Genomic DNA, 25,291 nt, shown 5'->3' with positions numbered 1-25,291 from the left:
TACCGCTCGTCTTATTCCTATATTGTTTCAAGGCATTGAGAAGAAGTATTAACAAATAATTTCTGACACAGAACTGTGTTCTGCCTGATTTGTGTAGTGATTTTTGTTTTAGTGTCTTGAGGAGACATTTACACTTAAGTGACTAATGGCTTTTTGAATGAATATTTGTGTTATGTATGAAATTTAAACATTTAGATACCAATACTGCGTTGTTGCGTTTAAAACTGGGTCAGCAAGAGTCAATAAATGATCCACCACTCCAAGAGAAATAGAATGGAGCCCTCCTATATTTCTCCGATCTCCCCTTCTCTCATTATTTAACTCTCTTAATTTATCACATGCTAACATGTTTACTGTGCCTAGGTTAACGGTTGTTATTTGAGTTTCTCTGGAAAAAGGAAAATTCCTAATAGGCTAGTGCGATGTCTTCTGTTGTGCAGGGTCTTAGAGGTTTTGTGTACAATCCAGTTGCATTCCGTGCATCTAAAATCTTTAATGCAGCCAAATTAAACGGTGTCTAAGAATGGATGTACTTTTCAGTTTTCTGTCTTATAACAATAATTTAAAGGATTTCTAATCCAGTGCTATGTGCTATGTTATGTCCTGTAGACATGCCACGCACCCCTTCCATCACCCAGTAAATTGGCAAATTGTATTGTATTGTATTTGATCAGACTGGCAGCGGCCAATAGATAATCATTTGGATGAAAGTCTGTCAATACTATGTCTTTCTTCTTGTCTTTTCTCTGACTCCAGACGTTTTGTCCCTGAGTCATGGCGGACAGGAGAGCGGAGAAGTCATGTGAAGAAGCCAGCAGATCGTTAGCTAGGCGGGAGTTCGAGGCGGCAGTCAGCCACAGCACGGACGCCCTGGTGGTCCTTGCACCCCAAGCCCCACCTACCGGTGCACCTGTCCCACACAGCCCTTCATCCCTTGTCGCTGCCGCCGGAACCCTCTACAGCAGAGCCCTCCTCTATCGGATTGCTGCCTTCTTGCAGCTGGTGAGGACAGTGGCTGTCTCAGTATTGTTGCTGCCCTAGCAGGCATACAACCAATAGTCTGTGATGATCATGCTTTCCCCTCCTCCCCTGTTGCTTTGTGGCCCGAGGAGAGAGAAGAGAGAGGGGGAGGGTGTGAAATCTTTAAAATCCTAATTCGAAATGTATTTAATACACTGAAATGACATAGGATGATCATTGTGCTTTAAATCCACAATTGTAATTATAAGCACTTGGTAAATTACCCTGAAGATAATGTTAGAAATGAGAACAATAAACCCTACTTTTTTCCTCCATGGTACTGTTATATTATCTTTCCATACCACTAAAATTACCCCAGTTACTTAAGCCCTAGGATTACGGAAACTACTTAAGTATTTAATGATAGAGTGAGGAACTCCACTGTGAGGTAAAGTTAGCCATTCTTGGAGTTTATATGAAGCTCTGACCCTCTAACACATTTTTGTTTTGGTTACCACTTTTTCTCCTTCTGCCTACAGAAAAACTATGATGAAGCTGATGAAGACTGCAAACATGGTAAGGAGCTAATAATATTGGAACCATCTGCTGATACTGTATACAGTAGTAGGTTTTTACCTAATGGCAGACAGAAGTGTGTGTGTGTGTATGTCTGCCAGGGTCAGTGAAGGACACATTCTAACATACCTTGGTCTCAGTGTAGCTGAAGAAATCTTACAGTTTGGCTAATTTATTTGCAGAAGCCTGCTGCTTAATGTATCAATGTCATTGCTTCATTACGGGAGTGTTGTAAGGATCAGACTCGGAAACAACTTAATGTGCTATATTTTGGAAGAAACCTCACTCAATGTACTGAATGTGTTGTACCTGTTCTTTGTGTATTCTTCTTCCTGTCCTAGTGCTGGCAGAAGAAATTTCCAGAGGGGACGGTTCGCTACAGGCCAGCTTGCGCTCCATGCTGGTGGATGGCAGCCTGCAGGAGGTGGCCAGCACCCTGTCAAAAGCTTTGTATGGAGAGCCAATGGTATGATTATTGGACAATGTATACATTATAGGCATAAGGACAGTCAGCCTACACATTGATTACAATTACAAGATAATGCCATAGTGCATATAAGTCTTGGATATTGTATTTGGAGTACACATTGTTCTTACTGGATGTTTTCAGGGCATGGAGGATGTTTAAGTATTGACTGTTAATGTCAATTAACATGAATGATATTGACAGTGATCTCAAATGCTAAAGTAGTGGCAGATACAGTATGCTTAATGATGAAAAGAGTCATGGTGTGTTTTCATATAGGTCCCACATAGAAGGAACATATGGCCTATAAAAAAGGAATTATAAACAGTTTCATCCAAATCGTTTATGTACCAAATTGGAGTAAGTTAGTATTGATTAAAAATGTCCAACCTAATGTTGGACGGACTACAAGGTTTACTTCTGGAATGAAAAAGGGCCACACGAAAATGAATGTCTAAGATGAAGTGAGGTGATGTGCCCTGCCTATAACATTGTTACAGCCAGAGGGTCACTTTTTATTAGTCAATCGATAAAACATTTTAATCAGATTAATCACATGGTAGCTGTGGATTATCACGATATGAGTACTTCATACTATTACAGTTCAAACAATAACATTGAAAACATTCATCTTTGTGTTTTCCTGATGCAAACACAGCAGAGTTTGCAGTTTGCAATAATTTCCGGTTTTACTGTTCTATCAGTTACACAGTTAAAATAAATATAGATAAAAAAGCTAAGAGACTCAGAGAGGAAGCTTGTCACTTCAAGGAGGTTAGGGCTGGTCAGCCTTAAAGGTCAGTCCACCTTAAGTGTTCCTGAGACGGAGCAGCCAGAGTTGTTGCTGACTTTGGGGCTAACCCCCTTTACTGTAAACAAGACACGGGAACTTAGCTCGTGTTTCCTCACAGGTCCTGAGGAGTTGTAGCATTCATTCACCGACTAATAAACCACACACTGCTACATTCACGGTGTAATGTTACTGTGGACTTCATACTCAGCGAATCTGTGCATGCTTGTATTCAACATTTCATCCTACCTTGCACAAGAAGGAGAAGGTCCAGAAATGGGCAGACTTTTTGATGGCGATGACTCTGTAAGACACAGCGTGATTCTGGGTCGGGCTTGGGGATTCAGACTCTTGGTGTGAGCGGTACCAGAGCGGAACCGGACCAGTACTTACTATAATACTTACCGATACTATAATAAAGATACCGCTGTGTGTTTCCGTCCAAAATCCAAAATGTGAGTGCCAGACGGCTGGGGACCCCGTGTGCAATCGTGCAGAGGCATGGTACGGATCGACTGGCCCTGGTCTGAGTGCGCCCTGAGAGAGAGTTTGGGCTTTTACGTAGGGGAGGGGCCAAAGCGCACCGCTGTAAAGGAGAGGGGTGCGCTGGATTTATAACATGACAAAACGACAGCATCATTAAGAAACGGAATGCGGCAAAATAATCATTTTATCTCAATTATCTTGTTTTCATAATCGTTGAAAGCCAAAATCGTAATTGAGATTAAAATTTGATTAATCGAGCAGCCCTAACATACACACAAACTCTCACCAACATGTCACTAACTAACTTCCCATCCAGCGCTCCAACAGCGTTAATGCATTAAAAATTTAATGAGTTAATTCAAAAAATGAATCCCCCTGTGTTAACGCGTTAATTTCGATAGCCCTCCTTTTTTTATGTTTCCACTTCTCCTCCTGTTTGACTCCCTCCATTCGCTTATCCTAACCACTGTCTCAACATGCATTTTGCTGCCAAGGTACCCCCCCCCTCTTGCAATCACTTCCTGCTCACTGGAACACACTCATACATGTGCACTCACTCACGCAGACACACACACACACACTCTCACACACACACACACACACACACACACACACACACACACACACACACACAGAGACATATTTAAAGGTTGAGCTTGTTCCCAAGGTCATCCAACATTTTATGCAAGTGCGGACAATCCTGTTTGCCAGGCAGGTCTCGTTATCTCTGTCTCTCTCTCACAAGCAAACATTATTCTGACAGTTTGGGCTGATAGTCTGTCCTCCTTTGACATCCTCCACCCCCTCCTGTTTTTACTGCCACTTTTTCACAAACTATTTAAACCTCCCATTCTTAGCGTTCCCTCAACTTATCCTCCCATTCTATGTGTTTTAATGTTGAGTCAGATATTATAAAACCATAATGTGGTAACTCTTGAAGTTGTTTAATCTCTTCTGCAAATCATTGACATATCTGCACACGAGAAAGCATTTGAGAATAAGAATAGAAACACTAGAGGAGGTATAAAACTGTACTAATCGTTTGCCAATTCCTCTTCAATTCGTCATGTGTGTTGTCATTTTAGCCACAGCTATTAGGATGTTTTTGTATATTTCATTTAATCAATGAATGACCCTTCATTTAAATTTCTTTTAAATCTTTTTTTTTCTAAACATATCGGGTGAGTCAAATCAGGTATCTGTATATGGATTTAAATCAAACAGACTACAGAAACTCTGCTGGTGTCGCATCTTTTTTTTATTGACATGCCTACATATTTGAATGCTTTATCAGACTAGTATCCTGATTTGCCCTCCAGAAGGGTAAAAGGACAAACCAATATTTTTGTTATAAGCCCTGGACTTTTAAGGAAAAATCCACCAATTTGGAATTATAAGATTTGCCTGCAATAGAATATTCCTTGCTCATATGCATCTCTAGATTCAGCTGTCGTATACAGTCACTGGCAGGAAATTTACCTTAAGAAGTGACAGATTGAAAAGCAAAATACAAAGTGTTAGCCCTTCATGTAAATAATGCATGAGGTTAGAATTTCTTCATTCATTCTGGTTACTTGTCTCCATTTGACATTCTTTGATGCATAACAGTTACAAACTGCAACTTTTCAGTCGACATCTCTTAGTGCTGTTTGGTGCTGCAAATATTCACACTTTTAAACATTGGGATGATGATGCCTGCAGATATTTGAAAATTCCATGATAAATATGATTACACTTAGCAACACCCCCCAGCTGATTTCCATGCGGTGGGATTTTCAGTTATCAAACATTTACTAAAAAGCCCTGATTGCAGTGTGTTAATCCTGTTCTACCATCTTTCACAGAATGGCATTGTCGCAAAGGACCTTACCAGATTAAAAATGCTCTTCTCAGAAATAGAGGTAAGTGCCTCTGGTTGCAGGGCCGCAAACCTTACTGCTGTGCTTTCTTTCCTTTGTTCATGCCTTTGGTCCTGGTTTACATGTGATGGTTTAATGATTGCAGGTGAGAGTCATAAAGATGACTAATGGCCTGATTCCTACACTAACTTAATTAAATTGTACTTCTCAGTCTAGCTTGTAGCTAGTCTAGTTTTATTATAGATGTATTACTTATTAGTCTATAATAAGTCCAGTGGTCCAACTGCTTGTATGGCTATGTTAGTAATTCACATAATATTGATGATTTTTCTGTCCTCACCTCCGCCCACCCTGCCCAATCTTTGTCTCTGTCAGGCTATAAACAGGGAGATGGCACCAGAATACACTGATGACCAGGAAGAAGGTGAGCAAATCTGGAGCCAGAGTCGTTTTCTTACTTATAAAAAATAAAGGGGAATGACAATGTGCATGGCACCAAAAACATTGACATGCATTAAAGAACAGTAGATATTATTTGTGGTTAGAATATATTTACTTTGACTTCTTTTTTTTGCTCGATTATGGCAAAAATCATAATCATATTTTGGTCAATATTGAGATCACGATTATCTAACACGATTACTCATTGATTTTTGGAAACGTGCATTTATTGAACTTTAAAAATAAAAACTTTTTAACAGTAGATTTCCTTTAAATTTTAATATAATAGAACTGAAAAAAATGGAAGCTTTTCTCTCTTTTTTTTGTTCCTGTATTTCTGATCATGGACCACTTTGTGCTTGCTTTTGAGATGATTAAACAAATTGGTCATATTGCCTTGTGGCGCAGACACCACCGTCTAAAAAATCTTGCACAGTATTTGTTGTTGTTCCGCGTCAGACTCCTTGAAACCAAAGTGTTTCCAAACAGAGGATTTGTTTGTACCTTTCTTGTTGACCGAAGGCTCTCTCTCTCTGTCATCTTGGCTCGAGCTGAACTTAACATGTATGCCACAGCCTGGCTGAGAGTGAGTTTGGGCTTTTAGGGAAGGGGGGGGGAGCGCACCGCTGTAAAGGAGAGGGGTGCGCTGGATTTGTAACGCATGACAAAACGACAGCATCATTGCGAAACGGAATGCGGCAAAATAATCGTTTTATTTTGATTATCTTGTTTTCAAAATAGTTGGAAGCCAAAATCTGAATTGAGATTAAAATTTGATTAATCGAGCAGCCCTACTTCTTGGCAGCACTTTCAAAGCACATTCTAAACAAGTTCGCTGAATCTCCTTTTTATAATTTCGAAGGTTTTGGCTTGGTGTCATGTTGATAACTTGGCTGTGTGTATTTACAGAGCTCCAGGATGGCTGGCAGTTCCGGCCTCCTCCCCGAGGAGTCACCAGCAGTGAGGAGTACACCCTCTGTAAAAGGTAACGCAAACTGGTTGGTAATATCCACACAGGTGTGCGTATTGATGAATTGATCATCCAGAATATTGCTGAGGGTAATTAATATGCCATGTCTGCTGCTCAACATTGTGAGAATAACTAAGTACAGTAAGTATAATTCACAGTAGTTTATTGCCACACATTTGTATTTGCTCTCTCTTCACTTTTACAGTCAGTATACATCCTGGATCTCTGTAGAAGAAGACTTTTAGTAAATGATTGTGCCAAATGTTGTTTTGAAGGATTTTCTACCTTGTTAAAACACAAATCTGTTATTTCTAAAACACGGTAAAGATATGTTTTTGACATAAAAATGGGCACATGTAAGGATACTGACAAATGCCTGCCATAGGTGTAACACAATTACATCTTCAGAGTTTCTAGATTTACCAAACTATGAAACACAGAAATGCTGCATATTTTCCCACTGGGGAGGCTATAACAACCAAGTGTTTAGTATTTGTCGTCATTGCATGACATCAATTAGTTGAAATTGTCAGATTCTTTTTGGTGAATTAATTGATTAATTCATAGGTTTAGCTTGTTCAGCACACGGTTTGTCTTTGCTGTAGGTACTTGGAGCAGGGTCTGTGTCGGTATGGGGCCCAGTGTACGTCAGCCCACTCTCAGGAGGAGCTGATGGAGTGGCAGAAGCGCTATGCGTCACGTCTCATACGTCTCAAACAGCAGCAGGAGAGCAAACACTTCACTGAGAACTACATGGAGACCCTCATAGAGAAGTGGATGAATTCCCTCTCACCAGAGAAAGTGGTGAGTGCATGCAAGCTCAAAAATGAAATTAATAGAAAACCTACAAAATGCCAAGCCAAGGCGAGGGCTCACTTTCAAGAAAGGCCACCCAAACATGAACACGTGCTCTCCTGTGGAAGTTACACATGGATATACCCCGCTGTTTCCCCCGTGTTCGCTAATTAATATTTAATCAAGAATTTTAAACTACCGTTACCCAGCCATGATAGTCTCAAACTGTTTGACTATTGAGCAGACAAACTGACAGAATTTAGTGTCAAGAATCATTCATTTTCTTACACTGATATTGAAAGACACACATTGATAAACTTTTATAAAACGAATTAGCTCTAGCTGGCTTTTGACTGCTATGAAGGTTATACTGTGATACAGATGAATGTCTCCTAATGTTGCATTCATAAGCATTTCGTACATTTGCAGTATTAGATTCTGTCTAACTGTGTGTCTGTGTGTCTGTGTCTGTGTGTAGCTAAGTGACTATTTAGATGGTGTGAATGTAGAAACCAGCTCCAGCCTCTCCGTTACTGTCGCCACCAAAAAGTCTGCCCATTCCTGGACCTTCTCCTTCTTGTGCAAGGTAGGATGAAATGTTGAATACAAGCTTGCACAGATTTAAATGTTTACTTTTGTCTTACTAGATCATTTATCAGTACAACACTGAGAATGAAGGCACTATTCTGACTGCACCCGCTTGCCAGTTCTAGCTGGTCCTAATCATCATATGTTCTAATTGTCTTTCCATCCCTGTCTTCTTGGTTAGCCGGCGAGAAAGCTGTACCGCATCGCCCTGCTCTATGATGCCCATCGACCACACTTCTTCATCACAGGGGTGTCATCTGAGGAGCGGCTGCAAGCCCTCCCCAAAGGGTGCCAAGAATGGACTCCAGGAGAGGAAACAGGAGGTATGTCCTTTTCTGTGCCATTTTTTAATGTTTAGTTATGTATGTGACCCATATCTTGCCTTGGGTGAGTTTTGTTACATTCACAGGCAATTGAGTCAAGTTAAACCTGTGTTGTTCTTTAGTTTTCATTTTATCTTGATTATTCCTTAAGTTACATTTCTCTTTTGTTTTGTCTACAATCGATTGCAAGTTTAAATGCATTTAATCTAAACTTTAAACTCTCCGGACAGTGGCAGCAGACAATGGCCTGGACCACTGTGTCTACAAGGTAGGAGTGGGCTTCAGCACAGAAATCTTCGGCACCTTCCGACAGACCGTTGTTTTTGACTTCGGCTCAGAACCTGTGCTGATGCAGCGGATCATGGTGGATGCTGCCTCCATTGAAGGTACGCTAAAAGCAAGAAGTTTCCCTTTAGAGGTCTTTGAAAAATGTTGTCATGTATATAAAATGATGTAAAGGAGTGACGTGACTGTTAATTTAGCCTATTCAGGCTTACATGAGTGTCAAGTTGTGGATTGGTTTCTAATCATGTTGCAATAAGTATGCTTGTTTGCATATTGTAATTTATTTTGCTCATTTTATGTGTAGATGACAATTGGTTAAATAAGCACTTACAATAATAATTACTGTCAACCACCCTCTTGTCCTTTTTAGTATGTACATTTAGTTTGCTGGATGCACACATAATGCACACATAAATAAAAATGGATCTCTCCTTTGTTCCCAGACCTGGAACACCTGATGGCAGCCAGGCAGCAACTCTTGATCACTGCAAAGCGCTGGGACTCTTCCTGTAAGACCATCGTAGAATTCTGTCCTAATGAAACAATGGCAGACCTGGAGCGCAGCCTCCTTTCCCGCTATCAGATCCCTCTGTCGGCCGATCAGCTCTTCACCCAGTCAGTCCTGGACAAGACTCTGACCAAAGAAAACTACCAGGCACGACTGCATGACCTTCTCTACATAGAAGAGATTGCACAATATAAGGAAGTTAGCAAGTGAGTATACAAGCTTCAATGGTTTCTTCTTCCTGAGATAGTAAAATCGATATTCCATAACAATACATAATAATGCCTTAATACCACTGATTGATATTTGAGAGATCAAAAACACAAACAATATCTCACTAAAATTTGAACATATGAAACTACATATAAACTATCATCTAAAGATAGTCACATCTGTGCAATTGCATTTACATTTTGTACGTTTTTCTATGTATGATGTATACTAATATAAAAGTAGTAGAAGTCCTTAGTCAACTAAGTTGTGTATGATATTGTCGACTAATCAATCGAATTTTAGGGAGATGCTGTTAGCACCCAGGTGTCACAATACTAGCCAATGTGGCTATTTACACCTGTGTGTGTAAAAACTGCTGTGACTATTCTAACTTGGGTGCACAAAGGACGCACTGTGGATTTAATCGACATATCTGTAAAACTGAATTTCTCTCCAAAAATCACATAAAAACACCACTATAATCTCACGAAGTTCTTGGAAATAAGTCATTCAGCATGATAAAGGCATTTAAAAACAACTTATCAACTAAATAAATCTTATTCGACTCAGACCAAAACAACCAATTAGTCATGCAATTGACCAACTACAGGTAGCCCTTTTTAAAACCATAGCTTTGCCTTCTTACTATTCTGAAGCATTGGCAGCATGAAAGCAAGCTGACATTTTGGAAGTTGGAGTTGAAACTATTTTAAATAACCTTCACCGAAATAAAGCTTGGGGAAACTACATTTTAAAGGTCCCATATTATGAAAAACTGAGCCTGTCAACACCCAGAATGAGGGAAAACAAGCGACTCCTGCATGGTCTCTGCAGCCCACCCACTGGTAAAACGGCACTCCTACAGGCTGTTCAGATTCAGCTCCTGTTGTAACGTAACGATGGGATGCGTGTCCGACAGAGCTCCGTGCACGACGGTCCGGGTCTGGTCTCGTTTCATTTTTAATGACAATGTGCCGGCTACGGTTCGTGTTAGCTTGTATGTGTGTGCTAACCACTTCACATCGGACTGCTTCAGTAACGAGGGTCAGTACAAAGCTGGCTTTGCCTCGACACTGACCCTCGTAAACGGATCTGTCCCAACCATACGGGACCCAGCAACTTCACCTGAGACACATAGGCGAGCCATAGCGATACATCCACGTAAACATTGGTGCATGCTACCGCTAGTAAGCGGCATCGTCTCCGTTTCTCTCAAAGTAGGTGATGACAGACGGAGCTCATTAGCATTAAAAGGTGCAGACACAGAAACAGTCTGTTCTCAGCAGAGCTCATTTGAGCAACTTTTAGACAGCTGAAATTCAAGACCACGGATGGGTTTGGGGTAGGGCTGAACGATTTTGGGAAAAGATCTAATTGCGATTTTTCTGACAGATATTGCGATTTCGATTTGTTTCACGATTTCCTTCAAATCAAGCTTCAGTGCAATATTCACAATGTACAGTAACATTAAAACATTGAATGCTATAACTCTAATGCAAGGACTAAAGTTAAAAATTGCTTCCAAATGAATTTATTAACAAGAAACATGCATGTTCATTCTTTAAAGTCCTTGACCAATGGCAGTTATTACAAATGAACTAAAAGAGCCATCTTTGACTGTCTTAACTTAAAAAAAATGTGCAAAAATCCTTAACTGTAATAATTTAATTGTAAATCAAATACAAAAACTGTTATTGAAATAAAATGACCCTTATTAAAAATATGTCAGACATTAAAATAGGTGGGTCATTCATTTATGGCTTACCACTTTTTCTTTACACTCCGCGTATAGCTGTGGGACGGCAACCTGTTAGAAGTCGGTGCGGGATCGAATCGTATATCTGTCCAGCGTGCGGAGGAGGTTTTTAAATCCGTCTTTCCGGTGTCTTCCGCTGCTCTTATCGTACGGAGTTACACTGGCAAAAGATGCTGTAATTGTAGTCTGTTTGCTACAGTGGGCCTGATCATCATAGTCACCGGACTTTTTACCGGACTTTTTCGTCATGCACGCGTCATGCAAATGTCTGTGGTGATTTTTCAAGTGCCGGTGTTGTGCCGTAATCAGCGCCCCTGCCGTGAAATGCACCCTCTCGCGGGAGATTATATCACCGGTATATATTGGTTGTGTTTCCGCTGGATGTTGCAACTTTAGCGCGACAGGTTTTGCACAGTACCCGTTTCTGGTGCACGTCTGCAGCCTCAAACCCGAAATACTCCCAAATGACGGACGTGCTGTTTTTCTTGGCGATTAATATCCCCTAACTCCGCTTCTGGTCCAGTTGAAGTAATTTCTGACTAATTACAAATACGGAGCAGGTTAATACTGATTGGTTAGCGTGACCTGTTCACGAGTAGTCTGATTGTTGAGCCATCACATGATCGCGTTGTCTGATATCGCAATTTCGGTCAGAAAACGATAAATCGTTCAGCCCTAGTTTGGGGCAACGCATATCGAAAGCAGTGTTGTTGGACCTCTGACAGCTGTGTGAAATTGATGAAAAACAGTATAATATGGGATCTTTAAGTGCACCTGTAAAAAAAAAAAAAAAAAATGTATATAGTTGTTTTAATTATTATTTTTTTTATATTTTGACCAAATAATCTTAACACAAGGTCTACTTACTTGCATTTCCTGGTGCTTTCAAAATTGGAATGCAACTGTGCATCCTATGAACAGCCAGGAAACCACTTCAGTGTCTGGTAACACCGGTCTACATACTGGGTCTCTTGTCTTGTCAGCTTTACTCTCAAGAAACAAACTTTACTCTCAAGAATACAGTTTAAACAAGTGCTTGTTGTGTTTGCTTTGCCTTACTTGACACAACAACTACTAAAAAGCTGGTGATGTTTTTGATGGAGATTGGTTAATAAATGTATAATATATTGATACATTTTAATTATTAATTATTTGTAATCTGTGTATCTATCTATATATGTGTAAATATGTTGTGTCCTGAGATATAAACCCACCACAAGGTGTCAGACTTGACCTTCATTGCGACTTAACTATGTGAGAGTGAGAGTATGTAACACACACAGCTTGACTCCGTTATAGTGCCATTTAATAGCATGTGTCTAAGTTGATTACTTAGAGGTAGGTGAGGAAAATTGTGTTTTCTTCCCCTAGAATGGACATTGATTTTTCTTCAGTTTTTTGCCTGGTGCTCCACTGGTTTAACGGAGTGTGATGCTAATAGCAAAAACATGCTTAATCCCACATTCAGTGACATTTGCTTTAAATGTCTAAGCTTTCCTCTTTGCACTTAGTTTGATCTTGTCTCATGATTCATTGTCCCGAATTGAACCCACTGGCAGTCTGGAAATGCAGCAGACTAAAATATCATTTCAATGTGCATAGGAATAATCTATGTGCCTTTCAGCAGGAGATTTACAGTTGTGTGGATTCTCTCCATTAACTGCAACGTGTAACTTAACCTGTAACTATCTCTATACACAGTAGATTTATTTCTGCCTTGATAAGAGTCATGTATCAAGAGGTCAAATGACATCACCTGATGGTCTAATGCAGGGTTGTCAAACTCATTTTAGTTCAGGGCCCACATACAGCCAAATTTTATTTCAAGTGGGCCAGATCATTAAAATCCTGGCATAATAACCCATAAAGCATGGCGAGACAGGAAGTCAAACGGGGAAAGAAAAATAAAGACATTCGGTTATTTTCAGAATAAAACACTATTTTAGCGGTCTGATATGCAAGTCTGAAACGATAAGTGCAAGTGTCTTTGTGGGCGGATCTCCGACACTGATGCCAATCCACAATAAGAAACCCCAAGAGTCCCATTGGTTGCGTAACACCACTGGTTTGCAAATACATTCAGAATGTGTTAACTTGTATGTCAGTTATCTATCAGTATCAATATTGCTTCCTATTTCATCACTTCAAATCTAGCAGACTCGAGAGGCAATCCAATCCAATCTGGAACTGAAAGAACTCAAAAGTCCATCCAATACTCAATATGTGCATGGATATGTTTCATGCCAGTGGTTGTTCTTCCTTGAATGACTGAAATGTAAGAAATAAATTGACTGGTTTTTAGGTTCCTGATCTTACATTTTCTACAATTTGCAAGGCTTTCGCAAAATGAATGAACTCGTATAACAATGTTTGACCTTATACAAAATGGTTGTGCAGATTTGGTCTTTGTCTTCACAGTAGCAAATGTGTGTGGTGTCAATATCTGTGAATGGTATATGGCCACTGTGGTGAATTCAACCAATGCCTGGGGCATGCATATATGCGGGAGGACTACCATATATTTACATTTTTAGTAGGGGGTTGGTATGGGGCTGGAATCACTCAAGGCTAACAACATTGTCTCCTCTCTTCCATTCAAAAGCAGGGCTTTCACCACTTTGATGCACCGACAGTTTACAGGTGTAAAGTAACAACAGCCTAACTTTGAATATGTGACAAAAAGCTGAAGTGCCTGAAAGTAGAACAGTTCCTGGGTTAAAATATCAGTAAAGAAAGGATACATGCCCCGATCACAGGAGAATACATTGTGTTTCGCGATCATAACACAGAACATTACCCTAAATGCTATTGTTATTTATTGTTTGATATGATCATGCTAGAGGTCTGAAACAGCATAATCATATGTCAATGTTTGTCCCCCCAGGTTTAACATCAAAGTGAATCTCCAGCTAGTCACCAGCTTCATGCTAACTGGCATTTCTGTTGGAGCCAAGTATGCCCAGAATGGACAGCTCTTTGCACGCTTCAAACTCACTGAAACACTTTCTGAGGTAACTGGATTAGTTGAATTGGCAAGTGCAATACACTTGCAATAAACAACATTTGTCTCTGGCTTTTCACTCTCATGTACCCGCACTACTTATTGGTGGTGCCTGCAGCCCAAAGGTGTCAGCTAGCTAGTGCTCAACAACAGTATTTATTTTTCCTTCTTGCCTCAGGACACATTGGCTGGACGGCTAGTGATGACCAAGGTGAATTCAGTCCTGCTGCTGCCATTGGGCCGTGAGGGGTTCAGCAGCCATCCACCTCCTGGGGTGAAAGAGCGTGTTTACGAGGCTGTGATTGAGGAGAAGACCAAGGACTACATCTTCCTAAGGATCTGCAAGAACTGCTGTGATGAGCTGGGTCTACTGCCTGACAGAGAGTTACAGGTATGGTCTGCACCATGGGCCAAATGAACACTACTCTGCTAAAGCACCAGGCGTCACTAACGGATAATAAATAAGACTGGTTTATTGAAAGCAGTGGAAAAGAGAGGTAAATGATCACGCGTGCAATGATTCCTTCCACCCCAATATTTTGGCCTTAAAAAAAAAAACGTAAAGGCTATAGATTCACCTTTTGATTAGCATTTCAAGAAAAGGTTACAGGGCTGATGAGGACCGTCTTTTGAGGAAAACCTGTGTGTTCTAGTGCGTCTGTGTGAGCATTGCCATCAATGTTTTGTGTGCCATTTTCTGTTTCTGAGAAATCTCCCTTTATTGAATGACTACCTTTGGCAGTCCCAGCTTCATATTTTTTCCCCTCCAGCCTGAACGTCTGCAGATGAGGAAAGCCGTTATATATTAACATTTATCAAAACAACCCTCATCCTATCGCTGTGGGAGCATAATCTTCTTATTCTCCTGGATACGCTGCTCCTGCCTGCTTACGTATTACAATTTAATTTCCCTATCTCCTCTGTGGCTTCTTACAATATTTCACACAGCCTTGATGTTTCATGCTCTTCTCACTCTTGTATGTCTCAGACTTTACTTTTCTTGTATTTGTTGTTTATTTCGATTTCTCACCGCTTTCCTCCTACTGTGTGCACACCTTTAATATCTTGTATGTTTTTTCTCTCTTCTTTTGATTTTCACACTCCTATCCTAAAGGAATTGCATACTTTACAATGCACTTGTTAGGAGCCTGTCTCTGTTTGTATGATAACGAGGCCCTCCGGCAGCGGAGACAAAATCTTAGTGATTCCGTGATAAAACTGGTATAAGCAAAGGGATTAAATTGAAATGGGCGCCAATGTAAGAATGGACAACGTGGCACAACATTGTTCAACAGACATTTTCGTGGGGGTGTTGCAGATGTTACCGTCCCTCTCCCTGGGAAGAATCTCACTACCATGGTGTTGTGGATAATATTGGCCAAAAGATGAAATGACTTAACTCATGTCTACGCAATTACATTTTTTATAGGTGGGCTTCATTCAAGTTCTAGATACCTCTTAAAAAAGTTAATTTTTTCGATTAAGCTCTTGAGTGGTTGGTTTAAAAATAATTTAATGTGAGCAGTTAATTACAATATTAAAACTGTTTATAGGTATAATGCACGCATTGCATGAATTATATTTATCATGTTTTATGAATGTGGGTTCTATGTAAATCATGAAATTCATGATTCTCATCTTATCCAAAATTATACAACCCGAACAAAAAAGGTTTTGTATCTGGGCTATTAAATTTGATTGCATTAAATTTTTACTTAACATAACATAGCATAATTGGCCTGTAGATGGATATAAATGTATATACCAGTGGCTGCATTGACCGCTTGGTGAACTCTCTGTATTGTCTCTGTCAGGTGGAGCTCCAGTTCCAGCTGAACAGACTGCCACTCTGTGAGATGCAATATGCCCTGGATCGCATCAAAGATAATGGCATCCTTTTCCCTGACATTGGCATGGTCCCCACGATCCCCTGGAGCCCCAACAGGTATGTACTCCATCGTGTTCGCAATTACGCATTTCACCGTTGAGGGCTGATTCAGAAGATGTTTTAGGAAAGATGTTTTTATGCAGCTGTTTGGAGGAGGGATGCTTCTTTGGTATTGCAGATGGTCAGTATAGACTTAAGTAACTATCAGATATCTGTCAATCAACAACTTTCATTTAGATTATTGAACATAATACGGTATGTTTGCAAACAGAACTACATTCATGCATAGGAAATACTGCTAATCCGAAACGGATTTTATAGAGAAATTACAGAGAATACCTGCACATCAAAGAGAGATGCAAAAGAACAGGCTGCAGGCGCTGTTATTTGGACCAAATGTACAGTAGTTTAAACGCAAATTATTTTATATTGATGTTGACGATAGCATCGCGTTCCATATCTCGTTTGTAAAAACATTGATATTTAAAAAAATATATATATATATCGCCCAGCCCTAACACACACACACACACACACACACACACACACACACACACACACACAGTTTTTCTTACGCTGCTTGATCTCTTACTATGTCTTAGTTGGAGCTCAATCAATTGGTGTTGGTGTATATACAACTTTAAGAAGATAAATTCTTCATAATGAGGACAATGATACTTGGAGACAAACACACAGACGCACTACATGCAAGATACCACACACTTTCATGAGTATGTGCATGAAATCATGTATGTGCATCCCTCACTACTACCCATCTGTATTAATTTGAAAATGGCCATGAATGTGTGTAAATGGAAACAAAACGGAAAGTTTGTTACAGAACATAATGGGGCAAGGCCGGGCATACGTGTGCTTGGCGAAAGACATCTCTTATTATTTTCAGGAAAATCACGAGCGAGAAGCTGTTTTTGTCTTGTGCCAATGTTCTTGTAATTATTTTGTGAACTCGTTGAATAGTAGCATTTAATATTCAACAAGTTTGCGAGTAGTAAGTGGTCATTTTTTCTCTGTGATATACTTGAATCAAAAACACACATTTGATCCTCAAATAGATAATTAGTGAAGTCTTGTGATGGGTTTGTTACCTCCACTAGAAAAGAGTCTTCCACTTTCACAACCCCCCATTATCCCTGAAATGTCACTTGTACAGATATACCCATTCACATATGACCACATACAGAAAAGTTGTGGTTTCATCAATAATGTGTGAATTTCTTTTTTCTAGAAAACCACTTCTTTCACACCAAAAGAAAGTATTTTGTAAGTTTGTTAAAAGTTCCTCTAATAATTTCCCCGTCTTCCCTCCGCCCTCAGGCAGTGGGACGAGCAGCTGGATCCCCGTCTGAATGCCAAGCAGAAAGAGGCCATCCTGGCCATTACCACACCCGTCACGATTCCCCTGCCCCCAATCCTCATCATTGGGCCCTACGGCACCGGCAAGACCTTCACCCTGGCACAGGCTGTCAAGCACATCCTCCGTCAGGACCACAGCAGGTCTGTCTTTTTTTGTTCTTTGTTTCAACATCGGTTGCATCAGTTTTTTTCCTCTTTTGGCAACTAGTAGGAAATTTGCACGCCCTTTACAATTCCCTACCTTGTTTCGCAACCCTAAACCCATTCTCTCTACGTTGTCACATTATATTGATTTATCTGCAGATCTCCACCAGGTGTGTCTGCATCAACCACAGCTGTATTGTTTTATTGAAGGAATACAACCCAAAAACAAGCGGCGTTGTATTGTAGTGTATTGTATACCGGCAATTGGCTCGAAGAAATATTCACACAATCTTGCTAAAAAACAAATGCACATGGTGTGCGTGCGTTCCTCACTTGAGGAAAAAGAATGCTGGTTATTTGGATGAATTTGTGTCATTTGTGTTCAATGCACATGGTTAGTTTGATTATCTATCCTTGGCCGGATGTGCGTTTTCATGCAAAGAATAATCCGATCAATCAAGTTATGTCACTTCAGTGGGCCACACTGTCTTGTGTAACAATAAAACATGGCAGTGTTTTCTTCCATGATAGTTAGTTCTCTCACTGCGTACAAATACTCACAGGAAATTCTGCAATGTATTGTGTTAGAAGCAGAGCAATAAAGTACAAGCATACATTGTTCCCTGGTGTTAATCAAAAATGAATGACATACTTCAAACGGAAGCACATTCTGTGTTGAAATGAGGTACATGGTTGTATAGGCTATATGTAAAAGTAAAAACGGTATGTATCAATGTAATATTCATTCTTCATTTCACTTGAATACATTTAATATTGTATCTTTGGAATGAATTATAGATATTTTAAAAGTCAAGACGGGAAAGTGCCCCATCTGGACACGTGCTGCTCGCTCATCATACTGTTGAAATGTCATATAGATCATAGTCAGGTGTACCTAATATGTGTTGTTCGACATGCTAAAAGCTTTCTCTGCATATCGGTCACTGTGATGTTTCACCAACATTGAAATGGGTAACTACAAAAGACAGTTTTACAGAACTCTCAATTATAATAAGTACAAAACTGTCTTTGCTGTCCCTATCATTGTAAATTGCTGTTAGGCTTCAAGGTTGGTGTGGAATAGACATTGGTCAACATGAAATTCATTTGTAAATTTTTAAATTAAGCTGAAATACAGCTTGATGTTTGTAGAAAACCTTTGTATTCCACTCGGAAACGGGACTGGTGCATAAAGGCAGGTTAGAGGGTCCTTTCCCCCTACAATAACTACACAAATGTTCATACTAGCCTCTGGTAGTATCTAATTAAGCAGATAGTTTTGGCTTTATGTGCCATGTTTTTAAGATCTCTACCACCAAGTATTGCAGAAACTATGTATGATGCTTCACATCTGAAATAGTTTGCCTTTTGCCTCTACAGGGTCCTGATCTGCACCCACTCCAACAGTGCGGCCGACCTTTACATCAAGGACTACCTTCATCCTTATGTCGAAGCAGGCAATGCGCATGCCAGACCTCTCAGGTATGGAAACACACTTGCTTATGTGCAGACACAAGCTGTATGCTTTGTGCATGACAACAGATTAAATATGCAATCAAGGAAACATCAGGCTTACATTTGTCCTGTTTACAGGCTGCAGTTCATTCACATTTTGAGGGCATTATGGGGTTCTCAAGTTCATCTGGTAGCTGCAGTGCTGTTATTACAGACCCACAATCAGCCATATTCCAGTAGTATATACTGTGAATATTTAGTCATTAAACAATTAAGTTGATTTAGGAATTTACTAATAGCCTCGAGCAGTAGTCAAAGGCTGTTTCCTCTCATTTATAGTTTTGTTCCTTTTTAATAGTAAAAAAAAAAAAGCGAGGTCAGGCACAAACGGAACTCGACATATTTGTTTGTTGTCAGATGTTTTCTGTACTCATAATGGAACATAGTTGAGCTTTTAGTTCTGAAATTCTGGGAAGTGTAGATAATGGAAAAGTGAACTGATAGAAGAATACGTTCAGTGAAGCTTGGCAAATAAATAAGACTCTTTCACACAATATGGATTCACAATGTAATTGAATCAAAACTAGCATTCACTGTTGCTTTCATTCACAATGCACACTCTCACTCTCACTCTCTCTCTCCAGGGTATACTTCAGGAACCGCTGGGTGAAGACGGTTCACCCAGTGGTCCAGCAGTACTGTCTCATCTCCAGCACACACATCACTTTCCAGATGCCCACAAGGGAGGACATCCTCAGGCACCGCGTGGTGGTGGTCACCCTCAGCACCTCCCAATACCTCTGCCAGCTTGACCTGGACCCCGGTGAGTCAAATGAGAAGATGTGTAGTCTTAAGTGTAGTACGGCTGCCTTGTGATGGAAGTGGTTGACAACCATTTGCCCTCAGCAGATTTCATTCTCTTTGCCAATTCAACTTGGAACCTGATTATTCATGAGGTTCTTGATGATCGTTTAGGCATAGTATGGTTCACCTGGTGCTGAAGCATTTGGATGGTTCTGCAAATGTTTGCAGTGGTAGCAGTCTAAATCATCTCATTTTAATGAAGGGATCGGGATGACTGAAAAACAATTTTTACATGGTTCAAAGAACGTGAAGAATGAGCACAGGTTGACAAAATATCACAAATACCTACCTTTTAGTCTAATACAGTCTAACACAATGATAGCATCAAAAATGACCACAGAATTGAGTCACACATAAACAGAGGAAATTATAGTCTCATGCAAGTATTCATAATAGATCTATGATATTACACTGTTATGCATGACAATATGCATATATGGATGTTTTTTTCTGGATATAATTATGTAAATTTGATCCAGTTTCATGTTCTTTGGTCATCCCCAGTGACTCTCGTATCCGGTGTTGGCAGGAGCCCACCACTTAGACAGAGTAGGAAATAATTTCAGTTCTGTTAAAGACATGGAAATCAAACCAGTTTATCATTGCAGACTAATAAGTGACGCTAATGTGTCAGCAGAGGGACCTTTGCCTGTTGCTTGGGAACACCATCTGCCTGTTTCTAATGTACCTCACATCATTAGTACCCACCTTTTCATCTCTTTAGCTTTCATGGTGTTCGACGGTGATGAAAATCGCCAGGAAATGAGGCAATTGGGATCCAGCGAATCTACTAAGTAGCAATAACAAATCTCCCACCCCGAACACACAGAGGCCTCTGGTTTCTGGTTCGTCTGTGCTCATCTCTCTTTATGGCCTAGATACGGGATCTCACATGTGGAAATTGCCTGACTAAAGACTAATTCTAATTTCAGCATCAGGTTTGAGATTCACAACTATTATGGGTGATCCGTGTATGCAATTGGGTGGCTGTTTAAACATATTAAAGTTAGGTGGACTGCATATAGGTGCACCCTATAGGTAGTATAGGTGAATCTCATGCACTAAAGATGATGCTGTATGCTAGCAGATTTGTGCTGGGGCACAGGTGAATATTGATCTGACCACTAGATATTGCAGCCTGGTGAGAAAGGCTTATGACCAGAGGTGGGTAGAGTAGCCAAAAATTGTACTCAAGTAAGAGTACTGTTACTTTAGAATAATATGACTCAAGTAAAAGTAAAAAGTATTGTCACCCTGTGTTACTTGAGTAAGAGTAAAAAGTAATGGGTGAAAAAACTACTCAAGTACAGAGTAACTGCCGAGTAACCTCCTTTATTAATCAGGTCAAATAATGTCAAATAATGCACGGAGAATTCCCTTAGACAACTGAAACAGTTTATAATAAACACTAATAAATAAATAACTCCACTTGTTTCGGGAGACACAAATGGCAACGCATAATGTAGCTGTTTTTTTTTTTTTGCCTGGAGTGTGAACATTTCTTTTATGTGGGGCCAGGGGTGTTGTGCCTCCTCCTCTTCGGCTTCTTCGGAATTGCATGCCGTCTCCATCGTTTTGTTTCTGCGCTCTTTTCCGCCTGTTTGCCGCGGCGAATGTGTGTGCGGTCATGTGATGGCTTAGGCTTTGCCTGATTGGTGAAACGGAGTTAGACGTCGCTAGGATTCAATTTCAATGTTCGCACAGAAACGGCAAAATACAACAACAAATGGAAAAATACTTTTTTAAGACAAAATCGAATGTTTTCAGTATCAGTGAAATCAGTAGTGTATATTATGGTGATAGGCCCTGGTGGTTTAGGGCCCATCCGCGCCCTAAACACAAGCGCACGCTTGTGAGCACTCCACGCACGCACGCACACACACGCTTGGACACACACGCACAGTACGGTATGATAACTCTCCCGGCCCGGGGAGAGAGACGTGCATCGGCTCGGCCCACAGTGCTCAGCAGCAGAGAGGTGACGAGACTAGAGCCGAGCTGTATTGTGTAGTGGAGAGGGGCCAACACACGCTATGCGTAATTGCGCACACACGCGCGATCGTCCTCTCAAATGCGGCTGCGTCTCTCCAGGTCACTGTGTGAGCGAAAGAAAAGCTCTGACTTGCTTGGGCAGACGTTGTTTGGTGTCACCCGCTGAAATTTAAATATCTAGTCCACCTTCAAAAAAAGTACGCACAGTGCGTACAGGATTCCGGCTGGTGGCGCCACTGGCTCTGGTCCCCACATAAACAAAACAGACCATGCAGCAGACGGATCGATAAGCAGAATCAGCCCAATGTAACGGAGTAAAAGTACCGCTCCTTCTTCACAAATTTACTTAAGTAAAAGTAAAAAGTATGCTGCTTTGAAACTACTCATAGAAGTACAATTTTTCCAAAAAGTTACTCAAGTAAATGTAACGGAGTAAATGTAGCGCGTTACTACCCACCTCTGCTTATGACTATATAAAAGCTCATACTGTGGTCAATGAGGGAAATCTGTTTCCGAAGTTGGCTCCAAATGGGTTCACATTGTGTGACAGGCACCAGAAGACATCCAAGAACAATGTCAAATTATAATAAAGGGATTTCCCAACCCTGCTCTGAGCAGTATTAGTTTTTTTTTTAACAAAGGCTGTCAAACCTGATATTTGCTTAATAAAGCTTGTCTTATGTGGTAGAGTTATGTGTATAGACCCTTCACACTTACAGATGAAGTCACTTGTAAAAGGGGGAAAATGTCAGAAAGAGACTGTGAAAGGGAGAATGTGAGAGGCTGGATGTCTAAGGTGAAGAACTGCCATTCATTATTAAACCGTCTTCTGTCCCCTATATCACTTGTGCAACACTGTGCCTCTGATCTCTTTCACCTCTGCTTATTATCCCTTCCTCCTTTTTTTTTTTTTTACCACTGTTTCCAAATTCAAACACCATTATTAATACAATGACAGATTGGCGCTTCAGAAATCTAATTTGGACCGCTAGTTCAGACAGAGGTTCCCCAAGGCGGGTGGCTATGTCCCAGGTGAAACATTTAGCGCCATGTTCCTTCTTGACTGCCTCTCTGTCTACTTGGCAGACATAAAGATATTCTCTACCTCCCCTCCTTAACTCTACCTCCCTGCCTGGGGAAACATTTCCATTTGTAATGACCCATGTACATTATTTGTGTTTGTTGTCCGTTGAGTAAAAGAGCATCTATGCAGGATGCGTTACATGTTGACTCCAGTTTATAGATGGGGTCAACAAAGGTGCCAGGCCTCAATAATTAAATGTCATATGTGGGAAGCACATCTTTATGAATTCCCTTTGTCTGCATTGTTAAGCAAGTCATTTCCCATGCAATGATGAAAAAGACATTATGTTTCCACCAAAGCATTGATCTCAACACAGCGAAAACGGCAATCTATTTAGAGATTACTCAAGCACATGCTTTTAAGTATATGCCTACTATCCAGAGATAACTCATGTGCATAATTTTATACATATTACATCCCGCTTCTGGAGGAAGTGTGACCTCTTTGACATCTACCAATCTGTCCTTAGCATCTATCAAATCATACTGTTAGTTACATAATGTAAAAGGGGGGAATCTATTAAAGCTTTTTCCCCATATTTTCCCTTTATTTGCTTTGTTTGGTACATCACTTTTACAGCTCTGACGAGACATTTCTCACTTCATACGCTTTAATAAATACACATTCTGCATGTGTACGCAAAAACATGGACCACTTTTTTTTTTTTTTAAAGAACATGCATATGCCTTTTTATCAGCACCACAGTGGGGGGAAAATGATAGCCTTACTTCAATGAGGTGCACACACAGTTCAGAGAACACTTGTTTGAGGCTTTATAGTTGGAGGGGAAAAAATCAATACGGTTTGCAGGCATTTGTTCAAAGACATACAAAAGGGTGAATGTTGCCTCAAATCACACTTCTCCGCCTCTTTTCTTGCCAGTCCATGTTTCTGTTGTTTGTTTACTTTTTGACAGTCCCTGAGTTTATTTTCTACTGTCACATTTCATATCTGCATACTTTCCTGTAGAACTTCTGTTCAGGCTTCAGAAGCCGTTTGCTGGTTGTTATTCAGCTTCTCTCTTCCCCGCTCCCGCACTCATTTGCCATGCTGTTTCATCCCTTCCCTCATACTGCCGAGCACCGTTTGAGCTTTTTAAATCAGGGTTGGGCTACTGTTCAGTCCCTTTCAAAACGTACACAAACCCTGCCTTTGGTTTGCAGGGCTGGTTAAAAGAAGAAGATGAAAAAGTGACTGAGAGAATGGCACAGTTGTAGGGTTTTAATGCTCCTGGTTTACCAAATGGATTATTTATTGTAACAATGGTAAATTGTTGACATGACTATGTCTGGATAATCTGATCGAGCTGAATTCACTGGGCTTAATTTAGACACTTATATTGAATACAGCAATGTTTTATAATTGAATTTCCAAAGTATTTATTTGTAAATCATAACCATATTATGCACTACATAAGAGGCATCTAAGTAGTGTCTTGTCAAATGATTTCCGAGCTTTGTTCTACTGCAATATTTCAACACTTTTGTCAAGTTCTTTGTCATGTAGTTTTGAATCCAAAAGGCTCTCTTAACATTTCCCTTATGGAACTTGAAAGCAGTAGTGGAAATAGGAGGCTCTGTAGTCTCGAACACTTAAAGCTGTGATGAGCATCAGGAGATACTTACTCCAGGATAAATAGCTAATGTGCATATCTGCATGAAAGAGAGCCTATGATCTCCAGCATTAATATGATAACAGTAGATTAAGAAACACTATATAAACCAGTACCAATATTACCCTATATTCAACCAAAAATGATGTCCGATATTGTCGTAAAACTAATGATGGCTGGTTCAGCTTAATTGCCCCACTACCATTTTTGTAAATGTTTGATATGTGTTTGTAGTATTCTTTGGATACACAAGTGTGAATCAAGTGTGCATTTTGGTGGCAATACAACCGTAAATATGTTGAGAATATATGTACTTAGAATACTATTAAGTAAGTTGATGTTTATGTTGGTGTGTTGTCTGTTTTGGCAGGGTTGTTCACTCATATCCTCTTGGATGAAGCAGCCCAGGCCATGGAGTGTGAAACCATCATGCCTTTTGCTCTAGCTAGCAAGACCACCCGCATCGTGCTGGCTGGAGACCATATGCAGGTAAGAGAGTGGGGGAAATAAATGCAGTATTTCTTTGCTTATTCATCAATTACTATCCATATGTTAAATGCAGACTACAGGGTTTTAGGTCCATTCTCTAAGCTTATTGAAGACATTTCTCTGTATCCTAAAATAAACCTAAATACAAATACAGACACAGATAGTAGCTGAGACATCCAGCAGAAGTAATAACTTTTTTTCTGTGGATTAGACTCCACTCTAGCCTACTCCTTTCACAACAGAACAGACAGCAGCCAAGGTACAGGTGGGGTTCTGGAGACCGCTTTAGTCACAGATAACGCACATATAAACTCAGCTTTGTAAGCCAACACAAGGAATTAAAACCTTATTTCCACCTCTCCTGGTTTTAGACTG

General features: G+C 40.2%; 1 protein-coding gene across 2 annotated transcripts in view; it reads left to right on the top strand.

Moving 5' to 3' along the window:
- helz (helicase with zinc finger) overlaps nt 1-25,291 on the top strand; it is a 56,328-nt gene that overhangs the window by 8,537 nt on the left and 22,500 nt on the right. For both annotated transcript variants that reach the window (XM_084006012.1, XM_084006011.1), the window contains exons 2-19: nt 757-1,002; nt 1,500-1,536; nt 1,878-2,002; nt 5,123-5,179; nt 5,513-5,561; nt 6,488-6,563; nt 7,154-7,352; nt 7,822-7,929; nt 8,113-8,254; nt 8,485-8,640; nt 8,983-9,253; nt 13,898-14,024; nt 14,193-14,405; nt 15,829-15,959; nt 17,238-17,417; nt 18,801-18,902; nt 19,520-19,698; nt 24,798-24,916. In XM_084006012.1, coding sequence (XP_083862138.1) covers nt 775-1,002; nt 1,500-1,536; nt 1,878-2,002; nt 5,123-5,179; nt 5,513-5,561; nt 6,488-6,563; nt 7,154-7,352; nt 7,822-7,929; nt 8,113-8,254; nt 8,485-8,640; nt 8,983-9,253; nt 13,898-14,024; nt 14,193-14,405; nt 15,829-15,959; nt 17,238-17,417; nt 18,801-18,902; nt 19,520-19,698; nt 24,798-24,916 — 2,499 coding nt within the window. In that variant the 5' untranslated portion in view covers nt 757-774. The remainder of the gene's footprint in view (nt 1-756; nt 1,003-1,499; nt 1,537-1,877; nt 2,003-5,122; nt 5,180-5,512; nt 5,562-6,487; nt 6,564-7,153; nt 7,353-7,821; nt 7,930-8,112; nt 8,255-8,484; nt 8,641-8,982; nt 9,254-13,897; nt 14,025-14,192; nt 14,406-15,828; nt 15,960-17,237; nt 17,418-18,800; nt 18,903-19,519; nt 19,699-24,797; nt 24,917-25,291) is intronic.

Source organism: Eutrigla gurnardus, assembly GCF_963514095.1.
Source record: "Eutrigla gurnardus genome assembly, chromosome: 3".
In the NCBI taxonomy this organism is placed as follows: Eukaryota; Metazoa; Chordata; class Actinopteri; order Perciformes; family Triglidae; genus Eutrigla; species Eutrigla gurnardus.
Note: the sequence above shows the minus strand (reverse complement) of the source record. Positions and strands in the feature narration are given on the sequence as shown.